Source organism: Dicentrarchus labrax, unplaced genomic scaffold, assembly GCF_905237075.1.
Source record: "Dicentrarchus labrax unplaced genomic scaffold, dlabrax2021, whole genome shotgun sequence".
Classification (NCBI taxonomy): Eukaryota; Metazoa; Chordata; class Actinopteri; family Moronidae; genus Dicentrarchus; species Dicentrarchus labrax.
In genome coordinates, this window is record NW_026136709.1 from 20,267,948 (window position 1) to 20,291,835 (window position 23,888).

The following is a 23,888-nucleotide window of genomic DNA, read 5'->3' on the forward strand; positions in this document are numbered from 1 at the left end:
CCTCAGGGTGTCTAGTTATCTTGTGGGAAAGGAAAAAAAAAACCTGAGTAGAACTATAGTACCCACCTTTATTTTTTAATCTTTTCTTTCTACTCTTTAAATCATGCTGTTGTGGCAAAAAACTCACCAATGATTTGAATTCAATCCTGATAACGATTTATACTGTCTCCTATTAGCTTAGGGCTAAAAAAGATGAGTGTGGAAAGAAAGAGCAATCTCTTTTAAGTGCCTCTTTCAGGCAACTGCATAGCAGTATTTCATTTGTTTACTACGGGACCCGCAAGGCGTCAAACATAGGAGAAATATACCCTGGTTAGTTAAATATTAATATGTCAGAAGGTTAACAGACTGTTATGAGTGTGTACAGTGTATCTATATGTGTAGCTCCATATCTGATTATTTACCTACTGTATTACACAATTTTTAATGCAAATATGTATGCAAAATATGCAATTACTTCTAAGATAAAGTGAGTCTAAACCTTATGAAATTGTAGTTCTACAACTACATTAAATAGCTATTTCAGAACTGACACAGAGCTAGAAAATGCTCAAGTTTCCAAACATTCTTCAACTCCAAGATGAAAATGTTTTGCACAAAAGGAAGTAGGAACCATGCAATAATGGCAAGAAATTCAGCACTCAAATAAAACCTACATCTGCTCACTCACATAAGAGCAAACATAACGCAGTAAGTGCGATATATTCACTCGCCCACTTGTAAACATTCAGTTTAGGAAAGCAACCTGGGTACCTACCAACCTCCGACGCCATCACAGTGATGTTGTGCCAAGGCATGTCTTCTCTGTCTAGAGGCTGTGTCGTCCGTATAACTCCGCTGCTTTCATCGATTCTGAAGTACCTTACTCCTTCCTCTTTGCTGTCCAAGAAATACCTATTGGGAAAGGAAAGTTTGATCTTATGCACCCGGCATCCAGGCGATTTAAAAAAAAAAAAAATCAGTCGATGGAAAAAAATAAAAACATGAGGTGCAAGAGGTCATCAAGATGTCAGTGGATAATCTGCAGGCTATAGGGCACAGTTAGCTGGTGGTGCCCTAAAGGCCTGATTTTTTGAAAGGTCAAAAGACTTTCAAGTTTATGTCTATGTCTATATATTACTATTGTTTTGGCTGCATTTAATTTGTGTTTAAGACATGCTTCTAATTGAATTATAGCAAATGTAAGGCTGACAATTAGATCTAACTTTACAACAGAATTTAGTTTTAGCAGTCTACAAAAGTATAATAAAGCTGCCCTTGAACCTTGAATCTTAAATGTCCTTTAATCCAAATAGTACTTAGTTCAATGCCTCAGAATACTATGTAGACATTTGATGTGTTTTTGGGCCTGGTTTTAGTTTGCCACTTCCACGGAGGATTTAGGAAACACACATTTATTTACAAAAATGTGAAGTAAGATATACAGAAGTATAAAAAACATATACGAAACCAGAGAACAAAACCAACCCAAAACCATAAAGTGAAATGAAGGAAGTGCAGAAGCAGCATAGGCCAAAGGGGACGTTCTTATGCTTCTGTGATTTTCAAAGTCTGGTTCAACCTCCAAAGCACATCAATAGAACAATCCCTATTGCTTTTATATAGACTTCAGGTCCTGACAGAATGTTCTGAAAATACATATTTCTAAGTCAAGTGCAATTATCTTCAATATTTAATAATGACAAAAGGCGATGTTCTGCTGGCAATGTTTACACTGTTGTAATGGCTTTCTAGCAACGCTGTTATCAAACTAGAAGCAAAGAAGCCTGTGGAATACAAAGCAGAAATGGGCTCAGCTGCTCCCCTCATGAGTTCAAGCACGAAATGAGCATTGACTGTCTATTCCCTAATTTATCTCTTAATGACCTATTTACACCTTTAATCCAGCATTCATTCTCCTGAGTAATACGGCCTAAGTCGACAATTTTCAATTGACAAGAGATATGGGAATGGTATAGGGATATTAATGCCATTATTGCATTTATTTGAAATAATGAACTATTTTTAGCTTGGACTACTTTTAAGTACACCCAGCATCCTCAGTAGAAATGTTGTCATGATTTATTAAATGCTCAGGCTCATAAGGGCATGAAGAAGGCTTTTTAGTTGTAGTTTTTCGCTAAGAGTTTATAAGGTGCTAAGCATTCGCTTTGTCAGGGACAACAAAATGCAACAAAATGCACAAATAATTAACAGTTAATTATTTGTGCATTTTATTAACTAATTTTCATGTAGATAATAGCCAAAAGTACAATGTCACATCATTTAATGATGCTTTTCCAGAACACCTTGATTGTAAAAAGAAAAAAAAAAGTGTACTGAACATGAAGTCTATAGTACTGCAGCCCAGTGGACAGTGACGCTCATTACACAGCACACTTGTTATTCATACATGTGGGCAACATTTAAAAGATGGCATGCGGGTGGCTACAGATATACTGCCATGTTGTTACCCAATTCTTAATTGTTCATAATCTGCAAAGTGATCATTTTAGTATTTTCATTGCAAACTCGGCTTGTTAGGCTGAGATCAGCATTTTCAGACTTGACTCAGCTCTCATTAGTCAAAGGACGAAATTATAGTGCTCTAAAGATGCACATAAGTTTTAAAGAAAAGGGCGATGACACACTTTTTCCAAATCTCAACAACATGTCATGCAGCCCTTTGCATCAAACTAGCTGATCTCACGTTCTGTCCGGAGGTAAATATGAGGCAGAAACATATCAAAACACATTTGCACAAGTATTGATAAACAGACTTGGTTTTCCCTTATGTGCAGCCTTAATCTAAGACTTAATCTGTACCTCTTTGTCAGCCTCAGATGCTCAGCTGTTCTTTGAGCTAAGCACTAATATTTTGCTGAATTTTACAGTGTTAATGTTTGTATGTTAGCAAACATCTCCAAATATAGGAGAGGATGGCAACTGGTAATCCAGCCATTAGTATTAGAGGTGTTATGTTATGAGCTGAAGTGTCAATTTGTACTTGTTGGTGGTGCTAGATGAGAAGTGTCATTAGGATTTATGTTTATCCTCCGGGGGCCATTGATATTTGTGTTCAAATGTGAACTTTTGCTTTGCCTTTAGAGGAAGTGTAACCAAGTGTCTTGTTTATTTCATATTACAGCTACAAGCTGGGATATTTAGATGTCAATTTCAGACCAACATTTGATATGTCACTTGAATAACATGTTTATTTTTAATTGCATGCATGGGCAGACTTCTGATGATCAAAGAGAGCCAAGTACTGATCCCTGCTGCATTCTGCATTCTGATGCAAACACAGGTAGCACTGGAACAGTTGCTACGCTTTTTTTCTGGGTTCAAGCGAATGTCATCGAAATACTTCCCGCTGCCTTCTTCTTTATGTGGTGAACACTGGGAGTGATGTACTGTAGGTATGGACGTGGAGGAGGTATCCCACAAGGAGAGCATGGAAACTCTTTCATATGTAGATTGCTGTCTTGTTGACTACAAATCTTTCACAAAGTCTTAAGATTCTGACATGAATCAAAGTAGTTTTACGCTGCGTCTTCCTCCCATTTGAAACTGCACATCATTCATCAGGAGCCGCAGAGCTCACTCCTCCAAATGGGGAGGACAGTGGCATGGACATAAGTCTCTGCTTAATGCTGTTTTAGAAAGCCCCTGGGCTCTGCAGCCCATGGTAAGGCTTTAAACTATGACCCTATAACATACACTTCAGTACCAACTAAAGATTGCCTCTCATTGATATATCAGCAATACTTCATCTCATGAGGACTTCCATGCTTAAAAGTACTCCATCATTTATGCCACGGCTATAGAGGGAATTCAAATTAAAACAAGCAGTGCAGAGTTGCTTGAGTGTAATGCCATAAAACGAGGTACCTGTGCAGAGTGAAATCCTAGGATTGGTCCACTGCCTTAGGGTAATATCAATCTTTTTTCAACAGTACACAAGCATGTGTTTAGAGTGCATACAAATGTAGTAAGCAGTTGTATTGCCTCAGGATACTTCACAGTCTTGCAGACAAAATAACCATCTATCTGATGATTCCAAAAAATGAGCAAAGATTCACTATGAATACTGCTGATATTTTGAGGGGATGTGAAACATTAAGGGCATGTATAGTATCAGGAACAAACACGGCTATTAACAACATTGCAGTCTATGTATTACTCAAAAAAAGTTAAAAAACACCTGAAAAACCACTGTATATCCTGAAAAAGCCTCAAGCCTTACTTAAAATGTGTATGTTATCAGGTACATGTGCAAACTACGGTGTCAAGTCATAGCTTTAAATGCTTATCTATAAATGGTACAATTATATGGGGCAGAGAAACAACATGCAAATTGGAGTTTTAGTTAGACAAACATTTCTTGGAGGCAGAAATAATCTTATTAGTTGACTTAAACCTCAATGGGCACATCCAAAGCACCTTAGAGACAACTCACTGGTGAACCTGAATGCCAAAAGAGAAACTCTGATCAAAAGATGAATAAATAAGCAAGCAATTCTTGATAAGCTGTGACCTGTTTGGCGAAAAATAACTTTCTCGTTATCAAAATTCTTGTATGGCAAGCATATGCTTTACCAACTAAGCTAATCCGAACAGATATAGTAACCAGGCTTTTTAGAAATCCATCTGGCAAAGACTGGGATGTTTCTAAAAACAAAATAAGTTTTTGGCAACCAATTAGTTGACAAAATGTTACATTGGCTGCCGATCACATCTGAAAGAGAGCTCAGCCTCAAAATAAGCCTCATAATATTAGCAACCTCCTTACTTACCCTTTGCTTTTGCAGTGAGCTGGTCTGATATTTCCAAATAAGAAAAACTGTAGATCTTCAATTCTACCTCAAGATGCACCACTAATAAGACAGTATGCCTACAGAACTGCTGTGACTGAATATTTGTAATCATTCCTGTAGATTGTATATGTGTCTTACCTGACAGGACTGTTCCTGCTGTCAGGATCTCGAGCCGTTACAGCGCCCACCTCTGTGCCACTTGGTGAGTTCTCGTATACGTCCATGATATAATGATCTATAGAAAAGACAGGGGCTTCGTCCACATCCCCAACAGTGATTTTAAGGGTGGCAGTGTCTTTGAAGGAACCAAGATAGGAAAAGCGAGGATCCACATGTGTATTCATCCCCTCAATGTGGAGGGTGTAGGTCTTCTTTCTCTCGTAGTTCAGAGGCTATTGGGAAAAGGAATCATAGGGATATGTGAATAACACGCTCAAAGAACAAAGTAGCTACACTTTCCCTGGATGAATCAAGTGGCAAGAAGTGAATACTAACTCAGGGCTCTCTTAAATACAGTATTTGCTGCAAATCTGCATGGCAACACAAATTGAATCTCTTTGCAGTGTCTGTAACACAAACTGGAGAAACAATAAGCATAATTTCAAGTATGTACAGCTCAAGTTATTTTTTTGCTCTTTTCTTTTTTTATTAAGTAAAAGTTTTATTAAACTAGAAATTATTTTATTTAAATTCAACACTACTAAAAATGACATTACACAAGTCTTATACCTATATATTGCATTTCCTACCACATTAAGCCCAACAAAGCCTATTTGTTTTGAATGATCTTGAACTTTTAGAACAGTGTACATCAGCTGGTGTTCTGTTCTCATTTTATCCGAGTACTGCTACCATTGAAAGTGCATCACTTCCACCAACTGTCACCGCTCTCCCCAGATGGTAACATTGTGTCCTCATATGCTCATAAATTATTTGAAACAAACAACATTAGGACCTGCCTATCAAAACAGCACCAGTTGTGGTCAAAAGTCTCCACAGTACACCTTTATTTTTGTATTATGGACAGCATCCTTACCTTTTTAAGGCTGATGATTCCCTCTCTCATTTCCCTGTCCGTGGATATGGAGAACATGTTGGCCCCCTCTGAGTTTATGATGCTGTACTTTATGTCTGCATTGATGCCAAGGTCCTCATCATTGGCTTTGATCTTCCCTACTGGTTTCCCTACTTGAGCTGATTCAGGGACGTACAGCTGGTAATTTTCTGTGGATGAACATTAATGTGTACCGATTTAGAGACAGCAAAAAATGTTTAAAACAGAAGCTGATCCGCCCCACATCATTGTTTAAATGTTCTACTAAAAGGGCTTAGCTAAGCAATTTCATTCTGTCACCATTTGTTCCTGAGGGAATGTCATTAAAAACACTCTGCAGTGCTTCAATTGACATTAAATGCTAAACCGTGGTTGATGGCACTGCAGTGGAGCGGATCAAACTCTGAGGCAGATGATTATTCAGAAAATGTTGATGGTTTTGAAATAGTTTGTCACTGCAGCACAAAATGAAAAACTCAGCCAAGGGGGGCTGTGCTTGATGAGGCACTTTCAAAGACAAAGAATCACAACTTTATCATTATTTAAATTTATCATTAAAATGGAAAATTTCAGACTGTAAGACAGAGGGTCTTGATGAATGCTAGTCTAATTTTGCTAATTATAGAAAATTGAACTGCAATATTAGACTGACTGAGCCACACAATAATGAAGTATAATACATCATAGTGAGGAATGCTGAGTAGGTCTGTGAGGGGAAGTCTCAATAATTAAAATAAAATCCATGATTTGCTCTCTAAACCTTAGATTGATATAAGGTTAAATAATGCATGCATGAAAAAAATATAATTAAAAGGATTTTGTCTCTGCAAATACTGAAATGTTGATGTTTCCTCTTTTCATCCAAGCAGCAAAAACAGCAAATACTCTGTAAATGGGCAAATGTATTGAGACTTTTGCTCTACATTGTGAATTATTTTAAAAATAGCACCTTTCTTACAGTTATCTTTCCACCTCCACAAGGAAAATACAGTAAAGAACTCCTTTTATACATGCATTTCAGGTAATGAAACTGCCTCAGGCATCTGTAGTGGAGGTCTTCTGCTCTAGGCCAAAATGGCTAAACTAATAATATTTCCAGGCCCAACTTGGCCATTTAATATAATAGAAGCTAATGTATTCAGGTTAGTAATAGTAACACATTATTATTGGATATTTTGCTAAATTACCCTTCTGGGTAGTTAACTAGCAAAAAAGCCAAAAGGCAACACTTCTCAACAGTTTTCAAATACGGCCAAAGCCGATTTAGTGTCCCAGTTTCCTAAACGTAATATATCTCATTCCAACAACTATCTATCTTTATTACATATAGTGGACTTAACCTGAAAACAGTAGTTCAGCTAACAAAATACAGGATTAAGTTGTGTACGTACTTTGGGGAAACGTGGGCGGGTTGTCGTTGATGTCTGTCAGAGTGATGTTGATGGTGGTGGAGCCAGAGAGGCCTCCGACCTGGCCTGCCATGTCTTTGGCTTGGATAACAACAGTGTAGTGTTCTCTGGCTTCCCGGTCCATGTTAGCTAAGGCAGTCCTGATGATTCCTGCATGGTTGGAGGAAAAGAAACCATTTTAGCTACTGTTTGTGGGGAACAGTAGCTCATACAGTAAAACGGTGGTTCAAAACCTTTTTCCTTAAGGAACCTCTTTTCCACCATTTAGTAAACTGACGACCCCTGACTAAGTGACATATTTTATGGATATTTCATATTATATTCAAAACTGGACAATTAACCCGAATAGTGAACTCACTAACTGCAAGACCTTTGTGTAAAACGAGTGATTTGGATTAATTTTGAGCAGATTAATTTCTGTTTAACTTTTTATTCAGTTCTGTCAGTATTATGTATTTTTAATACATACATACTGAATAGGCTTCTTTTTTTTTTTTCTCACTGACACTTATTCTATTAGACAATTTACTGTACTTTTACTTTTACGTGTGTGAACTGAAGAAAAGATATAGGCCTACTGTGTATATTTTTTTTTATAGTTTTCTAGCACCCCTTAAAATCAAGAAGGCCTTGCAACACCTCATGAAGCTTTGGCCCCTACTGGGGGTCCTGACCATCAGGTTAGAAACCACTGCAGTAAAATACATATACCACTATAGAATACCTAGATAGGTCTTTTGAGAATAAACACAAGACACTTGCAAAAGCAACATGGACCCAAAAGAAAAAAAAATATTTATTTCCTTGATTAAGACATGGAAAGAGATCACTGTTAAGAAAGTGAAAATAACTGCTACTGTTGTCAAGATGTTACAGCCATTATCCAAATATTTTCTCCACCAAAACTTCTTTCTGTTATGGACTACTCATAAAGCAGCATATCATACTTTCCTCTAAAGACTAACACCATAAAACTGTGCTTCTTTCATCTTTGATTCTCCTGGTCTCTCATTGTCAAGGTTAACCTTTCCTCACTTTTCATTACATTTAAAATGACTATGCAACCTTGGATCGGGGCACAATGCAACTTTCTAAGGCACCCACTCAATCACATTTATTACTACAATAACACAGCAAACACAGCCATGAACTTTCACAATGCTAACTCAGTGATATATGACTGTACCTCTGCCCACTACAGAGAAACTGTACACAGGTAAATTGCAATGCAGTAACAAGCCAAAACCACAGTATTTGCTTCCTGTGTAGCCGTGTGGTAGGTGATTTACTGGATGTAATAGCTGGATGTCTTGCACATATATTTGTCTGTGTGTCTGTCTTTGTGTGAAGACTTAACATGTCTGTTGGCCCATATTAGTTTTTCGTGTGTTTATATATCTGTGCCAGAGGGTTAATTCGCCACCTTAGCTCCTGAAACCACATCACCACATGGCGCCTGATTTAATATGTCCTACCAGTTGCATCAATGTTCATTGTAAATCTCCCCTTTCCTCAGAGCCAAAACCCTCTGGCAACCATTGAACTTATGTTCTTGTGAACTTGTGAACCCTGCAATAATACACACCGTTTGACCGGGAGCAGTGAGACCTGGGAGGAAATGGGATGGTGTTGATCATGATGGTAAATGGACTTTGTTGCTGTTGCCTCATGTTGTGAGTGGAAATCACAACAGGAGGTGACGTTTGATAAGATGGCTTTAGAGAATGAATCAAGACATCACAGCACTGAAGCCAGGTGAAAATGTGTTATTTTAAGTGGTATATGTTTACAGCAAGAATGCTGCTAATCATGCACAAATCACATGATGGATACTAAATCACATTGTACTCCTTGTTTGGCTTTTTAACACATTTTTGTTAAGATGCCATGTACAGTAAATTTGTTTTGTCATACTCTCCTCTCCACCCCCACTGCTTATTATGAATGCAATAAACTGCAATTAGCCCTTTCCACAAACATGGCTGATGAGCGTATGTTTACTTTGTTTTGGCAGGCAAAAGATCATTCTCACTATAACTATACTGTGCAAGTGCTACAAGGCCCTTCCTGACTGAATTATTTTCAAACTCAAACTCACAAAAAAGGGTTCTAGTATGCCATATCACATTATGCAGGTGCTGTCACAGCCATATTTTCTGTTCTCAGAAAGGTAACTGTTTTCAGCAAAAAACTCTCTTTACACCACCTGCCCTACACTATATGACAGACAGGCAAATTCAGAGACTAGCCGGTCAACTTAGTAGAGCATTTAGCAGCTAAAGAGCTGGATATTTTTCTTAGGAGTAGGTGGAGTCTTAAAACAGAGCTAAAGTAAGTGCCATGTGGCCAGAAACATGACTGAAAATGAATGGTGCTCTGTATCTGCTGGATGTGTAAACTGCTTTCCAACAATTTTGCCATGTAAACTTAAATGGTGATAATATGTCCATAAAATGTTTAAAACTGAGTTTTTGCTGACCCCTAGTGGACAAAAAGTCAGTGATTGCAGGTTTAATGCAAGTGGTGGTGTTGCTATACACAGTTTCATCAGAAGGTTTTATATTTGCTTGGAGACATGAAATGCCTTGGACTCATCCTGTTTCATACAATTACAGTGCTGGTCTTTTATTTTTATTATTTATCATTTATTTTAAGCTTTTCAGCTTTTTTTGTCTGTGTAAAAACTGTATTGGAAAACATATTAAAAATTCCTAGTGTATTTGCATTTTATAAAAAGTGTTTGAAGTGCATCATTAACTGACTCAGTGACTGACCAAGTAAATTATCATTTAATGCAATTATTCTCTTAGTACTCAGTTTCTAATTCAAACCTTTACAGCTTGAATTTCATACAAATAATTTTGGAGTGAATCAATACAGTTTTAGGATTTCCTAATTTTACAAAAGAGGCAACTATAGCTGTGTTATACAATAGGTCATTTTCCTCTTTCTTTCTTCAAGACTCTATAGACAGAAACTAATCCACTCGCCTCAGGCAGAATAATCATTAAAAGTGGGTCAAGGAGCAAGGCAGCCAACAGTATTAAGATCCAGGGGATCTTAGGTTACACATCATCTGTCACACTGAGCTGTGGCTGAGGTCCCACAGTCTGCCTGTGGACCTGGACTCATCACTAGTGAATCAACAAAAAGGGAAATAATATAAAAAATAGCACAATAGACTGGAATCGAATAGTAATATCTATCATAGACACTAGAAATAAAAGAAGAGCTATATGAACACAAGGTGTTGTACAGTTGTACAGTTGACATGAGTTGAGTTAATGTCACATGATTTTGTAATCACGAAAGTGTAACCTTTAACAATATAAACTTGACAAGATGATGTAATTTCTATGAATGAACTGTGAATAGAGTCTCTACTGCTGCTTTCACAGTGGTGTGAATAAACTATAACCTTTTGTTTGCTCCTGTTCACATTCCTCTGGTGGCTGATACTTCTAGACTTATTCCATAAAAAGGACAGAATCAGTTGACTGGTTAAGAAAGAATTTTTCGATATAAAATGTCACAATATACTGTGTGTCCTCAAATTCCCCTGAAAGGCTCCAAAGAAAGGCTACTTGTTGGTTGTTTTGGATAAAGCAAGACTAGGTTTAGCCACTTTTTTATAAGCTACTTTAAAGCATATTGCGGCCTTTCAGTATTTTTTATGTAGGAACTCTGATTATGTCTAATACTTGTATGGTGTAATTTTGTGTTTATTAGTTATGCTTGCAAAAGAACAGCCAGTAAGTGGGGCAGCAAGCGAGACAGACAAAACATATGGCTTCATTCCAAGGGATATCAAAGCAAATACATTTACTTTGGCTGCCAGTTAAACTCCCCTCTAACACTATGTAAATATATTTTTTTAAACATCTGCATTTACATTTTGTTCCCTTTGTAAATTATATTTATTAATTTGATTGTTAAATAAAAGACTTGATTCTTGATTTCAATGTGATAATAGCTACTTATGTGGCTAGTTAAATGATTAGCCTAATTAAATGGGAGTTGACTGACCTGGTGAATTATACTGTACTTTGGTACATTCTGCTTTCCAGCTCTTAAGTAGACAGTGACAGAGTGCTCTGTTTGGACTGAGTTGACAGGACAGATTAACATTATGCAGCTCTCCCTGTTGGAAATCCCAGAACTAAATGCACATAAATAATACATGCTAGGTTTTAAACTGGGGCTATTGGGATTTTCTGTGATTTCAACGATTGCAGGAAAAATTTAATTATAGACGCAATTTCTTAATATAACAAATACAAAAGGTTTAAGTGTGCATTTAAGTACAACTTTGATCATCAGTTAGTAACTCTTTTCGTGCTGCTGACTGATTTATATTTTTAAACCGTAAAACATTTTATATAACTAATCAAAAGGTTTCTGATTTTACCATCCATAAACTGTTCATTGGAAACCTGGAAAGAGTCTTTTAGGTCCATAAGTCCATAAACTCTACTAAAATAACAAAACATCAAGAATAGAACACAAGCCTTTTATTTTATGTCACACTGTTCTTTCAAAATGCCAGGTCTCAGCATGGATCTGCTGCTTTTCTTAGATTCAAAAGCAATCAAAGTGCTTGCAGCCACTTTCCTGTAATGATGCTGGCCCTGCAAACGCTATTGGAAGTCCTTTGTTATTAACTGGAGACTTAGCATTACTTAACCTGGGGTCCTTGAGACACACAGACCTTGGCAATTGGCCACACTTTCCATTAAAACAACACCAAGACAGACGATCTGACCTTTCAAGTCTCTTATTACTCCTTTACTCATGAAGGCGCATCGCTCCTAAGCAATATTTCACAGCAGCTGATTGAGCACAATTGTAAAGTATGAAGTTTTCTTTTTTGACTTGGGAATTCCACAGTTTCCCACTTATCTTCTGTCAATCATTTGTCATCAAACAAACAAATAAGAAGCCCCTGACCATTCAGAAACTCAACAGGAAGAGAGATTTGTGCATGAACACATTCACAGCTGATGCAATGCAGCTACATTACAAATGTACAATCAAAAACTGCATTCATTCTTAAATGAAATTCTTTAACAATACAGAAAAGGCCACAGGGGTATTCTTTGGAAAGTGCAAGTACCTGAAAGGTACGTATGTCAGTACTTTGACATAAGGATAACACCCCTGAACTCCCTATCCTGACCATTTCTGAACCGCAACACTTCAGATAGTCTCCCTTAAGTCTCTATGGAGCTCGTCAGTTAATTTAGAAAATAATTGAGAAAGAGCTGACTTCCTTGAACCTGGGCCCATTTGACACAGTGAGGTGGTTAGCCTTTTCCTCAACCTCCCCAGTCTATTAGAGTTGATACCATCACACTATCCAGCTCTTTGTCTGGCTGGAAACTTCTAAAGGAGGACAATCTCCTGGGTGAACAAAAAGGATTATAGGAGATTACTAAAGCGCTCTTCAATCTCCAGCTTCAGGAATCTTAGTTTTTGGCCCTTCCAATACGATGTTATCCCTGTGTGTCTGCACTCTTACAGTATTTCTGGAGAAGAAAGTAGATAACAGCAACAAAAGCAGCCATAAAAATCATAGAAATCATAATAGTACACCTCTTCTTTTTACTTTACAAAGATTGTTCTATTTATATATTGGATCATTTATCTGACAGAGAATAATTGGTTGGACCGACTACATCCGACTGATTGACACAGTGACAGCTTTTTCCTTGATCTAACTAGTGGTAAGACTTAATCCATGAACCACGAAAACGACTTGATCTGTGTCAGCTCCTTCAATAAACTCGAACACTCCCAAATCCCAGATCAGCAGAGAAATTAGCCTATTTAGGATGCAAAAGGGACTTAGGGGTTCTGCAGTGTGGTGTGTCTTGTCGTGTGTGTGAGAGAGTACAGATGTGAAGTGGGGTTGGTGGGGGCATTCGACTATGAGACTCAAGAGGAACAACCTTGATGTCTTTGCGGGTAAATGACAGATGCACAGTAGTGATGGGGAAGACAGGAGTTACGACCAGACTATAAAAAGGATAAATGCAGCCACCATCTAAGATGTACTTTTGCTGAGATATAGAAAGCTCTTAATAAAACTGCTCGCTTGCAGTTTTGAGATTTGCAAACCATGTAATCAAGTAGAGCCATTGCAGTGAATGTTCTTAACACTGTTAGCATGTCACTTAGCAAATATAACCAGTCTGGTGATGTGGTAAGCTAATATTGTAAGAGAGCTCTGACAAAACGTGGCACAGCTTTCCCAGAGTAAATCTGTCACATGCACATCCAGGCTCCATTTTTAACTTTTATCCTGGGTGATTTACATTCAGAGAGCAGACAGAGGTTCAGTTCCTCTGTCTAATACTCTGTTGTCCTTGTGCATCTGCTCTTGCTGTTGACCAAAATCCCCAGACAAGTCACAACATAAGCAGCAGGTAAGGGGCCCAGGGTCCTTCTAAAGGGACACCTTGCAAGGATTTGTAGCTGCTGCTGGAAACCCTTTACTGTAGAACACTCACCATCCAGCTTTTTACAAGCAATTTTGCTAATTTACAGGTTTATATTACAAAAATGACTCCAGGAAGTCACTGCTCCCAGCCAAAAAGGCACATGTCCCTCAACCACGAATTGTGCAATGTATTTTGTTTGTTTTCTTTTACCATTGGACAGAGTAAGGCTATGCTTTTTCTACTTGTTTCCAGTCTTTATGCAAGGCCAAGTTAATCACCAGCTGCTTCTAGCTGGATATTTAGCATTATGAAATGAGAGTAGTATCAATCTTCTTATCTTACTTTCTCCAACAACAACAAAATGAGTAAGCATATTTCCCCAAATGTTGAATTTATTCCTCTAAATCCATGTCTAGGAAATCACTAATAAAAGTTTATTAAAAATCAAAAACTGAACTGGCTTCTAAAGTGCTGCCTCCACACGCAGTAACTCCAGGTAGTCAGGTACTGAATTAAGAGTCTGGTGCAGTGGCTGGTGTGCAAAGCTGCAAAGAGATTTCACTGATTAGTCTCTCCACTCTTTTTGAAGGTGTGATAATCAGTGGCCTTCGTTGCTGTAGTGAGCAGCTGGAATGGAAACCTGCAGAGTTTCTGTGCTTCGCAAACCAACAAGTGGATAATCTATACCCGCCCACTTCTAAATTACATTTCACTGTGCTTTCTATGATATAATGCTAGTAACATCTATTTTGCACAGATCTGCTCACAATTTGAGAGGTTTCAACAAATGTGTGTGACACTTTTGAGCATTATATTTAATAAAAAACACTGGTGATAGCTGGCTGCTGCAATGTTCTTAGTAAATAGTCATGAAAGCATGACAGTACCCAGCTACCACATTTAAACTATTGTTGGGGGATTTTATTGCCTTTAATCGATAGTGACAGCTGAAGAGTAACAAGGAAAGGGGGGGGGAGAGAGGATCACATGCAGCAAAAGGCCACAAGGACGCCGCCCTGGTGCATGGGATGCCAATGCTACCAGGTGAGCTATCCAGGCGCCTGCTACCTCATTTTAATGTGACAATTTTTGCCTTAGCCAGCACCTAAACATTCACTTTTTGTCTTTTTTTGCCAGCCACACTCACCAATAAATCCAATCAAAGTCAACTGAAGTGGTTATAATATCTCATATCACCACATAATCCATACCGATTGCTAGGATCTTATTAGCTACCTAAATGTCAATCACATGAGTACTTACAGACAACTACGTCATTTCATGTACAACTTTGGAGATATTATTCATGAGAAAGAATTGTAAGGCCATAATATTTTGGAATGTCAAATTATTATAACGCAGTGCAGAGCTGCCACATTTGTTTTCTTCTGCCCACATTTTCCCCCCCAGGCCTTCCGTCATTATCTGTTCCATCAGTTATATTTCTGTCTTTACAAAGTCTGTGTCATGCTCATTTATTTCTTCAGTGAAGTAAATCTAATCCTAAACTCCTATCTCTCCTTTTTTGTATGCTGCATGACACCATCATAGATGCATCAATTACAATTTTACATCCATGATTGAATCTTATTTCCAGTGGAGACGAGCAGCTGCCTTAATAATGTTCTGAGTTAATTAGTCAGTTGAGAAGTATGAACTCAGTGTAATTTTGTATTGAGCTATTAACATGTCTGTCTTAGTTATCTGACTTTGAAATGTAGAATGTGCAATGGGATTTGCATCTGGTTTGGTCAGTTTTTTGGAGTGTTACTGGTTGTGTCATTGGGTTTATAATTGGGTTTCAAATTTACAAAAGAAAGGTTGCATTACATACTGTAGTTGTGAAGAAGAAGAGATGTGGGCATTAACAAGTAAAGGGTAGCCATTTGTGACCATAACTTATTTTGCATACATCATTTTCAAACTAAACAGACCCCACTTTAGCTGTAGAGTGGCAATACAGCCATACATTTTTTCAGGCATAAAGTCATTACGTCTTGTAACAATACCCGCATGTGTTCTTTTTATTAGGTATTTTAATTCAAAAAGCTGCAAGGCATCACACATAATTAATGAGATATTTGGAGAAAGTTTCAGAAGCTGAAGCACAAGTCCATGATTGCTTTGCCAAGACAGCCTGTTATTCTTTGTCCTCTTCTAAGGTTGAAAAGTGCTATATACTGTAAATGTGTCAATTTTCCATTTCATACAATTTCCAAACAGTCAGACAGGGCTGTCATTTCATTTTCTGGTGGTTTTCAGGTGATCAAACCACTAAGCCAGGGAGAAGAAACAGGTATAACTGCTCACTTTGTTGCTTGCTGAGGATTTGGGTCAAGTCTGAGACGGTCCTTTGGGGATTCCTTCAGCACCATATGTGCAGGCCAAATGCTATCATTACCCTCTGTCCTTAAATGATCTGTCCTTCTACCTCATGGGTCTTGTAAAGTCTGTCACTGCTGTATCAGGCCACCAGACCAAGGTCAAATGGGAAGAGGTGGATTTGTCCGTGTGTGTGTGTGCTTGCATGTGTGTGTTCTTTTAATCCTGCTAATAATATATGAATTCCCCATGACGGTGTCGCTATTAAGCACAGTGGGAGCCAGGTACATGTTGATATGAAGAGGTGTAAGCAAGCTAATGCATTAAGAGACAGACGCAGGAGCAGCATCAGCATCAGCTCCCCACTGTGGTGCTCAAATGTGGCAGCATGCCAACACAACTGCTTTAAGACTTGGGCTTAGCATATTAAAGATCACATGCAAGTGCAACTCCCTCCATGTGAACACTTTCCACTGACCGCTGGAGTTCCTTGTCCTAATTTGAGGGAGGAGGGAGGTTTGCCAGTGGCGAAAACAACTGCCGACTTGTATAAATTAATATGTGTGGGTGGAATAGTGCTGTGCAGAGAGTGCAGCTGGCTAGGCCTTCGATCACATCCTTACTGCTCTGCACACCCTGCGCTGAATTACAATGCAGACAAGATGCCGAGTCAGCTCAAGCAAAACAAGCCATCTGATGTGTCTAAAAGCTCACCTCATATGGAAAAAGCAAAATAAAATCATTGTAGAATAATCACTTGTACAGTCAAAACCTGATTTAAAATAGATTTCAACTACAATAACGTATAGTTGATAGAACAAAGTGGAAAAAAGCCCAGTTCTGAATCAAAAATTGGCACTGCTTCAGCCTCACCACACCGCTGTGAAATTGCTCCATCAATCCCCACTGCCTTTTCCCTCGAGGTAAAGTCAAAATATTCAGCAATTCATTTGTGTTGCTCATTCAGCAAAGAATTCATGTTTTACATGGGCGGTATAGTCTCAAAGGGGCCAATAGTTGTTCCAGACAGCAATGAATCAATTCATACAAGTGGATTGTTGTTCATGTTAACCGACAGCAGCAGCAGAGGCAAGCATGGAAAACTTAAGACACACGCATGCGCGTACACACTCTCTTGTGAGACAAAGAGAGATCAGAAATAAACAGACATGCACACACTCACAGCAACACATTTTTCACATCATATAAAAGTTCTATGTCTTGCACTTTAGAGGGTTTATTAACATTTAATAGATTCCAGCAGAGGCCTCTCAGACAAAAGAAGGACTCTGAAAAGAAGTCTGTTGTGGCTTTTTACTTGCTTTCAAGAAGGTAAGAAACAATGGCTTTCTGAAGGCATCCCTACAAATGTCTCCTTTGACCCTTGAGGAGTTAGTTATGGCCAACAAAGAGTGGATTGCGTGCTCAACAATATAGCAGTCGTATGAGTAGTCCATAACTCTACTGTGGCTGCTTTAGCTTTTATGATTTCAGACGTGCTGCAATAACAGAACAGGATGTTCACAGCAAGAAGCGTATGGTGCACAGATTTCACAGCATGATACACACATCACTTTAGATCATTTTAGGAGATCAACAATAGAGATTATAAGAAAGTTATTACGCCCATTTATTGTTATAGTTACCATGCTTGCAAGAGCGTGGGTGTTTTGTTCTGAGTATTTTTCCGAAGCATGCAGTAATACCACACCTGTTTTGGGGTCGACAGAGAAATATGGCTGTCCTTGTAGGATACTGTAGACTATTCTGGCACTGTTTCCATAGGTGGGGTCGTCAGCATCAGTCGCTGTGACTTGCAACACAGAAGTGCCTGAAAATGAACACAGCAAAGTTATTTCCTAATAATAACTTTATAAATGTCAGTATACTCATGTGATTTAATTAGTGGTAGAATGTGACTAAGTACATTTTCTCAAGCACTGTACAAATTCCATTTCATGCAACTTTACTCTTCCACTCTATTAGATCTCAGAGGCAAATATTGTATTTTTTAATCCACTATGTTTGTCTGACAGCTGTAGTTACTAGTTACCTTTTACATATTACAATTTTTCATTTTCAAAATCATGTTTCTCCAAATTTGGTGATTCTGAAAGTGTTTGTTTATGGGTCAAAAAAGCTCTTTAACTTTATAAATAAATAATAATAAATAAATAAAAACAAACCCTCTCAATCATCACTTATGACCTGCCAGAAGTGTGGCAGTGTTTGTATCTGCAAAGACCATGCCCTCTGCCTGTATTTTCTTATTTTAGTGTGCAGGACGTTTCTTGGCGTCAACCTGCAGCGTTCAGGGTGAGCTCGGGACTCTATGAAAACGTAGCAACCGGGTTACATCCCTGTCTTTGTCTTTCTCTCTCCTCTGCTCCCTGTCAGTGTCTTGGGTTTATAAGGAGCTGTGGGTCTTTGTGTCAGTATCTGTTTGACCGAGGGAAGACAGGATAAAGCTTCAGAAGTGTGGCACCTTCCTGCAGGGTTGTGTGGAGGTATCACTGTGTGTATTTGTGCTTCGGAACAGCTGTGAAACTGCTTTTTTTCTCCCTAACATCGTTCCCTCTCCTTGTTCATTCTCTATGCAGCACGATCTAAGGTTCTCTCTCTGGCCCGCTCGAGTTGGGTAGGAGGTGTGTGTTTACAAGCGGCAACTGACAAATCCTGCATAATATGCCTTTAGAAAGAGCATAACCGTAATCATCTATAGCAGTGCAATGCAACATATACATTAATGCATCATTAATGTTAATTCAAAAACATGATAATAGTACAGAGACCATTTTTCTGCACAATTAGTACTTTTACTTTTGATACTAAAATTTGCTGACGATACCACTTTGTTGAATGCAGGACTTTTACTGGTAGTGGAGTATTTTCACAGTGGGGTATTAGTACCTTTACTAAAGTAAAGGCTCTGAATACTAATCCACCACTGGGTTTAATTGTGTAATGGCTATGTGTTGAAAATATCCTAGCAACCATGTCTGGTGCCTTTAGGGTTGAAGAGAATCACTGTGCACAAAATCTAAATATATGATAGCAAGATTAGAAAGAGAGAGGTACTTAAAATGCTGGACACATCCTCGATAAAGACAGTAGAGTTGTGGCTTGAAGAAGATCACCTCATTTAACAGCTAACTAAAAGATAACAAAATGCATATTTAGCATGTTATAGCAAATACTAATACGTTTCACATGATATGTGGCTCACAGCACAAAATTAATCTTTTAAAAGACAGAAATTATGTAAAAAATGAATGTTGTCTGGGCAGCTATTGTGGTAAGCTACCTAGCTAACAGGCTGACAAAATAAGTCAGAAACTGTCTATATAATGTAATAGAGAGTAATCGTATTCATTCACTTATTCACAGGCACTGTTGCATAAAGGCTGACTGCAGTATATGTGATTTATGTCACAAGAAAGTGAAACTGCTTTTACAGACATTTTTAGGCTGTTCTCAGCTTTTCACCTTAAATGGGAAATGGGAGTTCAAGCACTGGTCTTAGTTTTCAAGTGTTTTTCAATGCAGATAATGCCAAAAACAAAGACAAATGATTGGAGAACTTAGAGGGATGGCTCATTATTTACACTGTTCTTTAAAAATGCTGTGTAAAAGCCATTGTGGTTCAATTTAACACTTGAAGTGTTGCTCAAACAGCATTACAGGCTTCATTAACCCATTATAATTGCATGATGAGTGCACTGTAATTGCATTGCAATCTTATAAAATGCATTAGTATATGTAAGAATCGTAATATGATTGTGTTATGGGACATATGAGCTATATGGTGCATCCTAGGGAATGTAAATCTTCTGGACATTTGCTCTATTGTTTTCCTCTGGGAATTAAACTAAATTAAACAAGTGAAACTCACTCCACTGTGTCTCACCAGATATGATTTATTTTTTTCTTGGAAACCTGAAGGAGCAGAGTGAAATGCCACCCATAATGAACCATGTCCTCCACAGTATGCCTGGGCACTCTGAATCTCTGTCAACCTTGCAGCCAAAATTGCACTGGGAATTATTTGGACTTAATCAATTCTGGGATTGCTTTGGAAGCTGAGTCGGTTCCAAATCATTTGTCTGGGAAAAGTTATTAGTTAGTACATAATTTAATTGATGAACCTTGAATTGTTCTGTGTTAATGGCTTAAGTAAAGAAAATGCTCATCTGTGAGTATGATTAATATTTCTGTATATCATGGTTAAGAATCTGACTACAAAATGTTCTTTATCACTTTATATTTTTATCTTCCAGCTTTTCAAGCTGTGGAAACAGATTTATATTATTGCATATTCTGACTGATAATGCACTCATTATGCACTCTTAAAAGGCTGTACAATGTGCTTACCATAGTAAGTTTATCAAGTACTATATGTTTGGAACTATACTAATGTAATGGTCGTTAAATTAAAAGGTCAGGTTTTACTCAAGAAAGGGTGAACACTCCAGAGACATAATGCACATGTTTGCTGAACATTAACTTTAAAAATCAGTTTCACAGACGCTGAGTAATGAAGAGTTTTAAGGTCAGAGTGACCTTTTCCATGTTACAGGCTTCCTGGAGAGTAAAGACACTTTACAATACAACTGCTGTTAGGTGGTAGTGCCTTTGTGAGAGCAACACCTTGGCCTTATAAGACGGACCCTGAAACCACTGTTGTTGTACTGTTACCTTCTAGCAACAATTAATAAGAAGTTTTTAAAACTTACTCCGACTCATCCCAGTCAAGGACTTGTTCATTTTAATCCTTTAACATCCAGCCCTTTTTGCAGGCAGTACCGCTTAATTGAAACAAATTGAGTATTTTGATGGTTGAAGCCTTGCAATAAATTTGACATTAAATCCTCAAGGATATACGACATTGCTGGATTGCCAGACTGCTTTCAAGGCAGGGAGGCAGCATATATTTGAGGTTACAATGGGGGTGTCTTTGAAATTAAAATTACAGGGAAGACAAGAGTCTAATATATCAGTATACACACCCAGTGGGCCCTTTATAACAGAAGGTACATGACATTGTTGGAAATGTCTAAATTCAATTATATGTTTATTACTTAGGTCAAGTTAAAAGTGGGGTTGTATTGGCGTACATTATTTTGAAAGGTCTTTCTAAGTTTTTGTCCTTACCATTTACAAACATGACACCTTTCAATATAATGCCATAAGGTACAACAGTACAGTCCAGTACAACGTCATCACTTGACCTCAGTGCTAAAACATGTGATTTAATTAAAGAGGCACTCCAGCCTAAAAAGTGTTCTTTGAGCTGTAAACTGAATGATATGACTATACTGTGATGAAACACATCAATGCTGGTGTTAGAATTCACATTATTACCCAATTTACAAAAATCTGCATTTTGTAGGTTAAAAATGGCTCAACACTCCCTCTGCTGTTTCCAATCACCCTCTACGTTTTAAGACAAATGGTGAGATAGAGTGGACCGTTTGGGGCGACTCTAGGTCACAGCATTTATATAGAAAAACAGCGTTAACGCCCTCTAATTGAAGGAGAGGGGCCCACCTCCCAGAGCCTCTGCTTTGAATGTGAGTCTGTGAAACTGCTGCACACATTTTCAGACGTATACAGATAGAGACATACATTCACAGTTTATGTTTTTGCTAACCCTCTACTTCGTATTTTTCTATTCTGGCGCAGTGGTTTCAGAGACTCTGACGGCAACTGCTCATTAGCACTGACTTCTGTTTCTGCTACGCTGCTGTGGTCATTCTGCCAATCACGCCGGCCGGTGTCGAGGCCAAGTCTTTTTTTTAATTTTAAATTTGATGAGAGGTAAGGAGCCAATCATAATTGAAGTTTGGTTAGACTTTTTTTCACCTTTAGGTTTCAAGCCATCTATCTCTGCTGACCTCACTGGACTCTTAGCAGTGGCCACAAAACATAATGCACTTTTGTCAGATCAGTGAAGCTGGATTATAACCACCAGCCATGTCATTTGCTTCATCCCCACTTCGATTTGGTTGGAAATGAAAAAAACAAATAAAACCAAAAACATTTCCTTGATGTGTACAGTAATGAAAGGGCAATGTGTTAGCAATATGTTGGTCAAGAGTTAATGGGTTGAAATTATAAGGTCTGGAAACTGATTGGAAATTTGAAAGCAAAACAAAATGTGCAAATACGTTGCATAAAACATGGGGTGTATAGGGGAGTTAAACAAAACTGTTTTATGATGGAGCTACTGGGAACAACATCTGAGAGAGCTAATAGGGGAAAATGTGTACGCAACCCTGAATGTCTACTTTGCTTTGTTTATGAAGGGTTTGACACTACCCCATGTGCACAATTTTGCTCAATTTCCGCATATTAGTTCCACTCGTTCAATCATAACTATTCATCCAAACAAGACACTTTTGCTGAGTTTTACCCCTATTAAACAGTGATTTTCCCAGAATTGAAATGGTTGACAGGAAAGCAGAGCTACTATCTCCATTTAGAGATATCTCAACTGGGAAATATACAGTAGTAGGAAATTGATACTCCTTTCATCTAGCACTCTAAAAAATATGATTGTAACATTGAATGGGAGGTATGAAACAGTAATGCTGGACTACCTGGCACGTGCCCAGCTAATCAATTTAGACAGGAAAAAAGAACATCACAACCAATTAGTTGCCACACTCCCAGACAGCCCCTTCCTGCACTCTTGAGCACCAGTATTGACAAATGCTGGGGGATTAGTGCTCTGGAGTGTGAGGACAGTTGATTGTTACAGCCGATTTGACGCCGCAGACGCTGAACCAAAGAGGAATTACTTTAATGGACATAAGCAAAAGAAGGGGTGGGAAAAAAGGCTAATTATTTTCCCCTTCACAGTCCTTGATTTCCTCCCTTGGGTCATCAATGGTGATTGATTCTTTTTGTGCAACCGGTGATGAAGTTTGCAGCGAACACTGAAACTTTAAAATGAGTAGTCCCGTTAGAACTCAATGAACAATGCCAATACACAGATTAGTGCTGTATACTGTGTATTCATTACCCTAATATGCACTCATTTAGAGATATGGATTGCAGCTACGGATTTATCTAATAATCAAAATCATTTAATGTAGGATTTAACAGTATTTATTATTTAAACTAAACCTGAAACGAAAATATTCAGTGTATGCCAATAAATATCATTCCACATAAAAAGCATCACAATATACAGTGCAGGACTCTCAGAAGAGATTAAGACATGTATTTGACACATCCAACTTAAAAACAAATATACTGACTTGCAAAGTTCTATGTGTGTCAGGCGTGTCTACTCATGAATATTCATGAATGCAACCAGGGAGATATTGACTGTTTATAAAGAGGGCGCCTACAGGTCTATTGGGGTTTGCATATTTAATCGGTTTTGCACATTTCCATCTCTTTCGCTGCAAGAAACTGATGAAGCTGTTCATTTTCTCTTTGAGATGTTTTTTTTTAACAAGTATTTCTACTTCTTTTCAGCAACTGAAGGGATTATTTTAGACAGACAGATATAAATGTAATGTTTTCAGCCAACTGTCAGCGTCACAAATTCACCACCTTATAGTACATTTGAAGCAAAATCGCTCTGACAGCAGTTTGGCCAACATTTGGACAACCTACATATGTTTTGAAGGAGTGCTGTGAAATATTTGAGCACCATACTTTTGAGCTATTGTGCTGTGAGGCAGAATCCACTGGACTGAGAAAAGGGTGGCTTTTGTTCACCCGAGCTAAAAACAGAACGGTACAATAAAGAAATAAAAAATAGATGTTTGCCACATGATGCTGGGCATACGAGAAGCAGCTGTCTCTGAGGAGGTGGATAGAGGCTTTTCTTTCCTCTGTGATGTGGAATGGAGGA

At 38.1% G+C, this 23,888-nt stretch overlaps 1 protein-coding gene across 4 annotated transcripts in view; it reads right to left on the minus strand.

Moving 5' to 3' along the window:
- The window catches only part of LOC127369697 (cadherin-18), a 151,870-nt gene that overhangs the window by 21,571 nt on the left and 106,411 nt on the right, over positions 1–23,888 (minus strand). For all 4 annotated transcript variants that reach the window (XM_051411315.1, XM_051411316.1, XM_051411314.1 and 1 more), the window contains exons 4-8: positions 17,733–17,852; positions 7,242–7,409; positions 5,833–6,020; positions 4,935–5,188; positions 758–894 (exon numbers count right to left, since the gene is read on the minus strand). In XM_051411315.1, the coding sequence (XP_051267275.1) occupies positions 758–894; positions 4,935–5,188; positions 5,833–6,020; positions 7,242–7,409; positions 17,733–17,852 (867 nt within the window). The remainder of the gene's footprint in view (positions 1–757; positions 895–4,934; positions 5,189–5,832; positions 6,021–7,241; positions 7,410–17,732; positions 17,853–23,888) is intronic.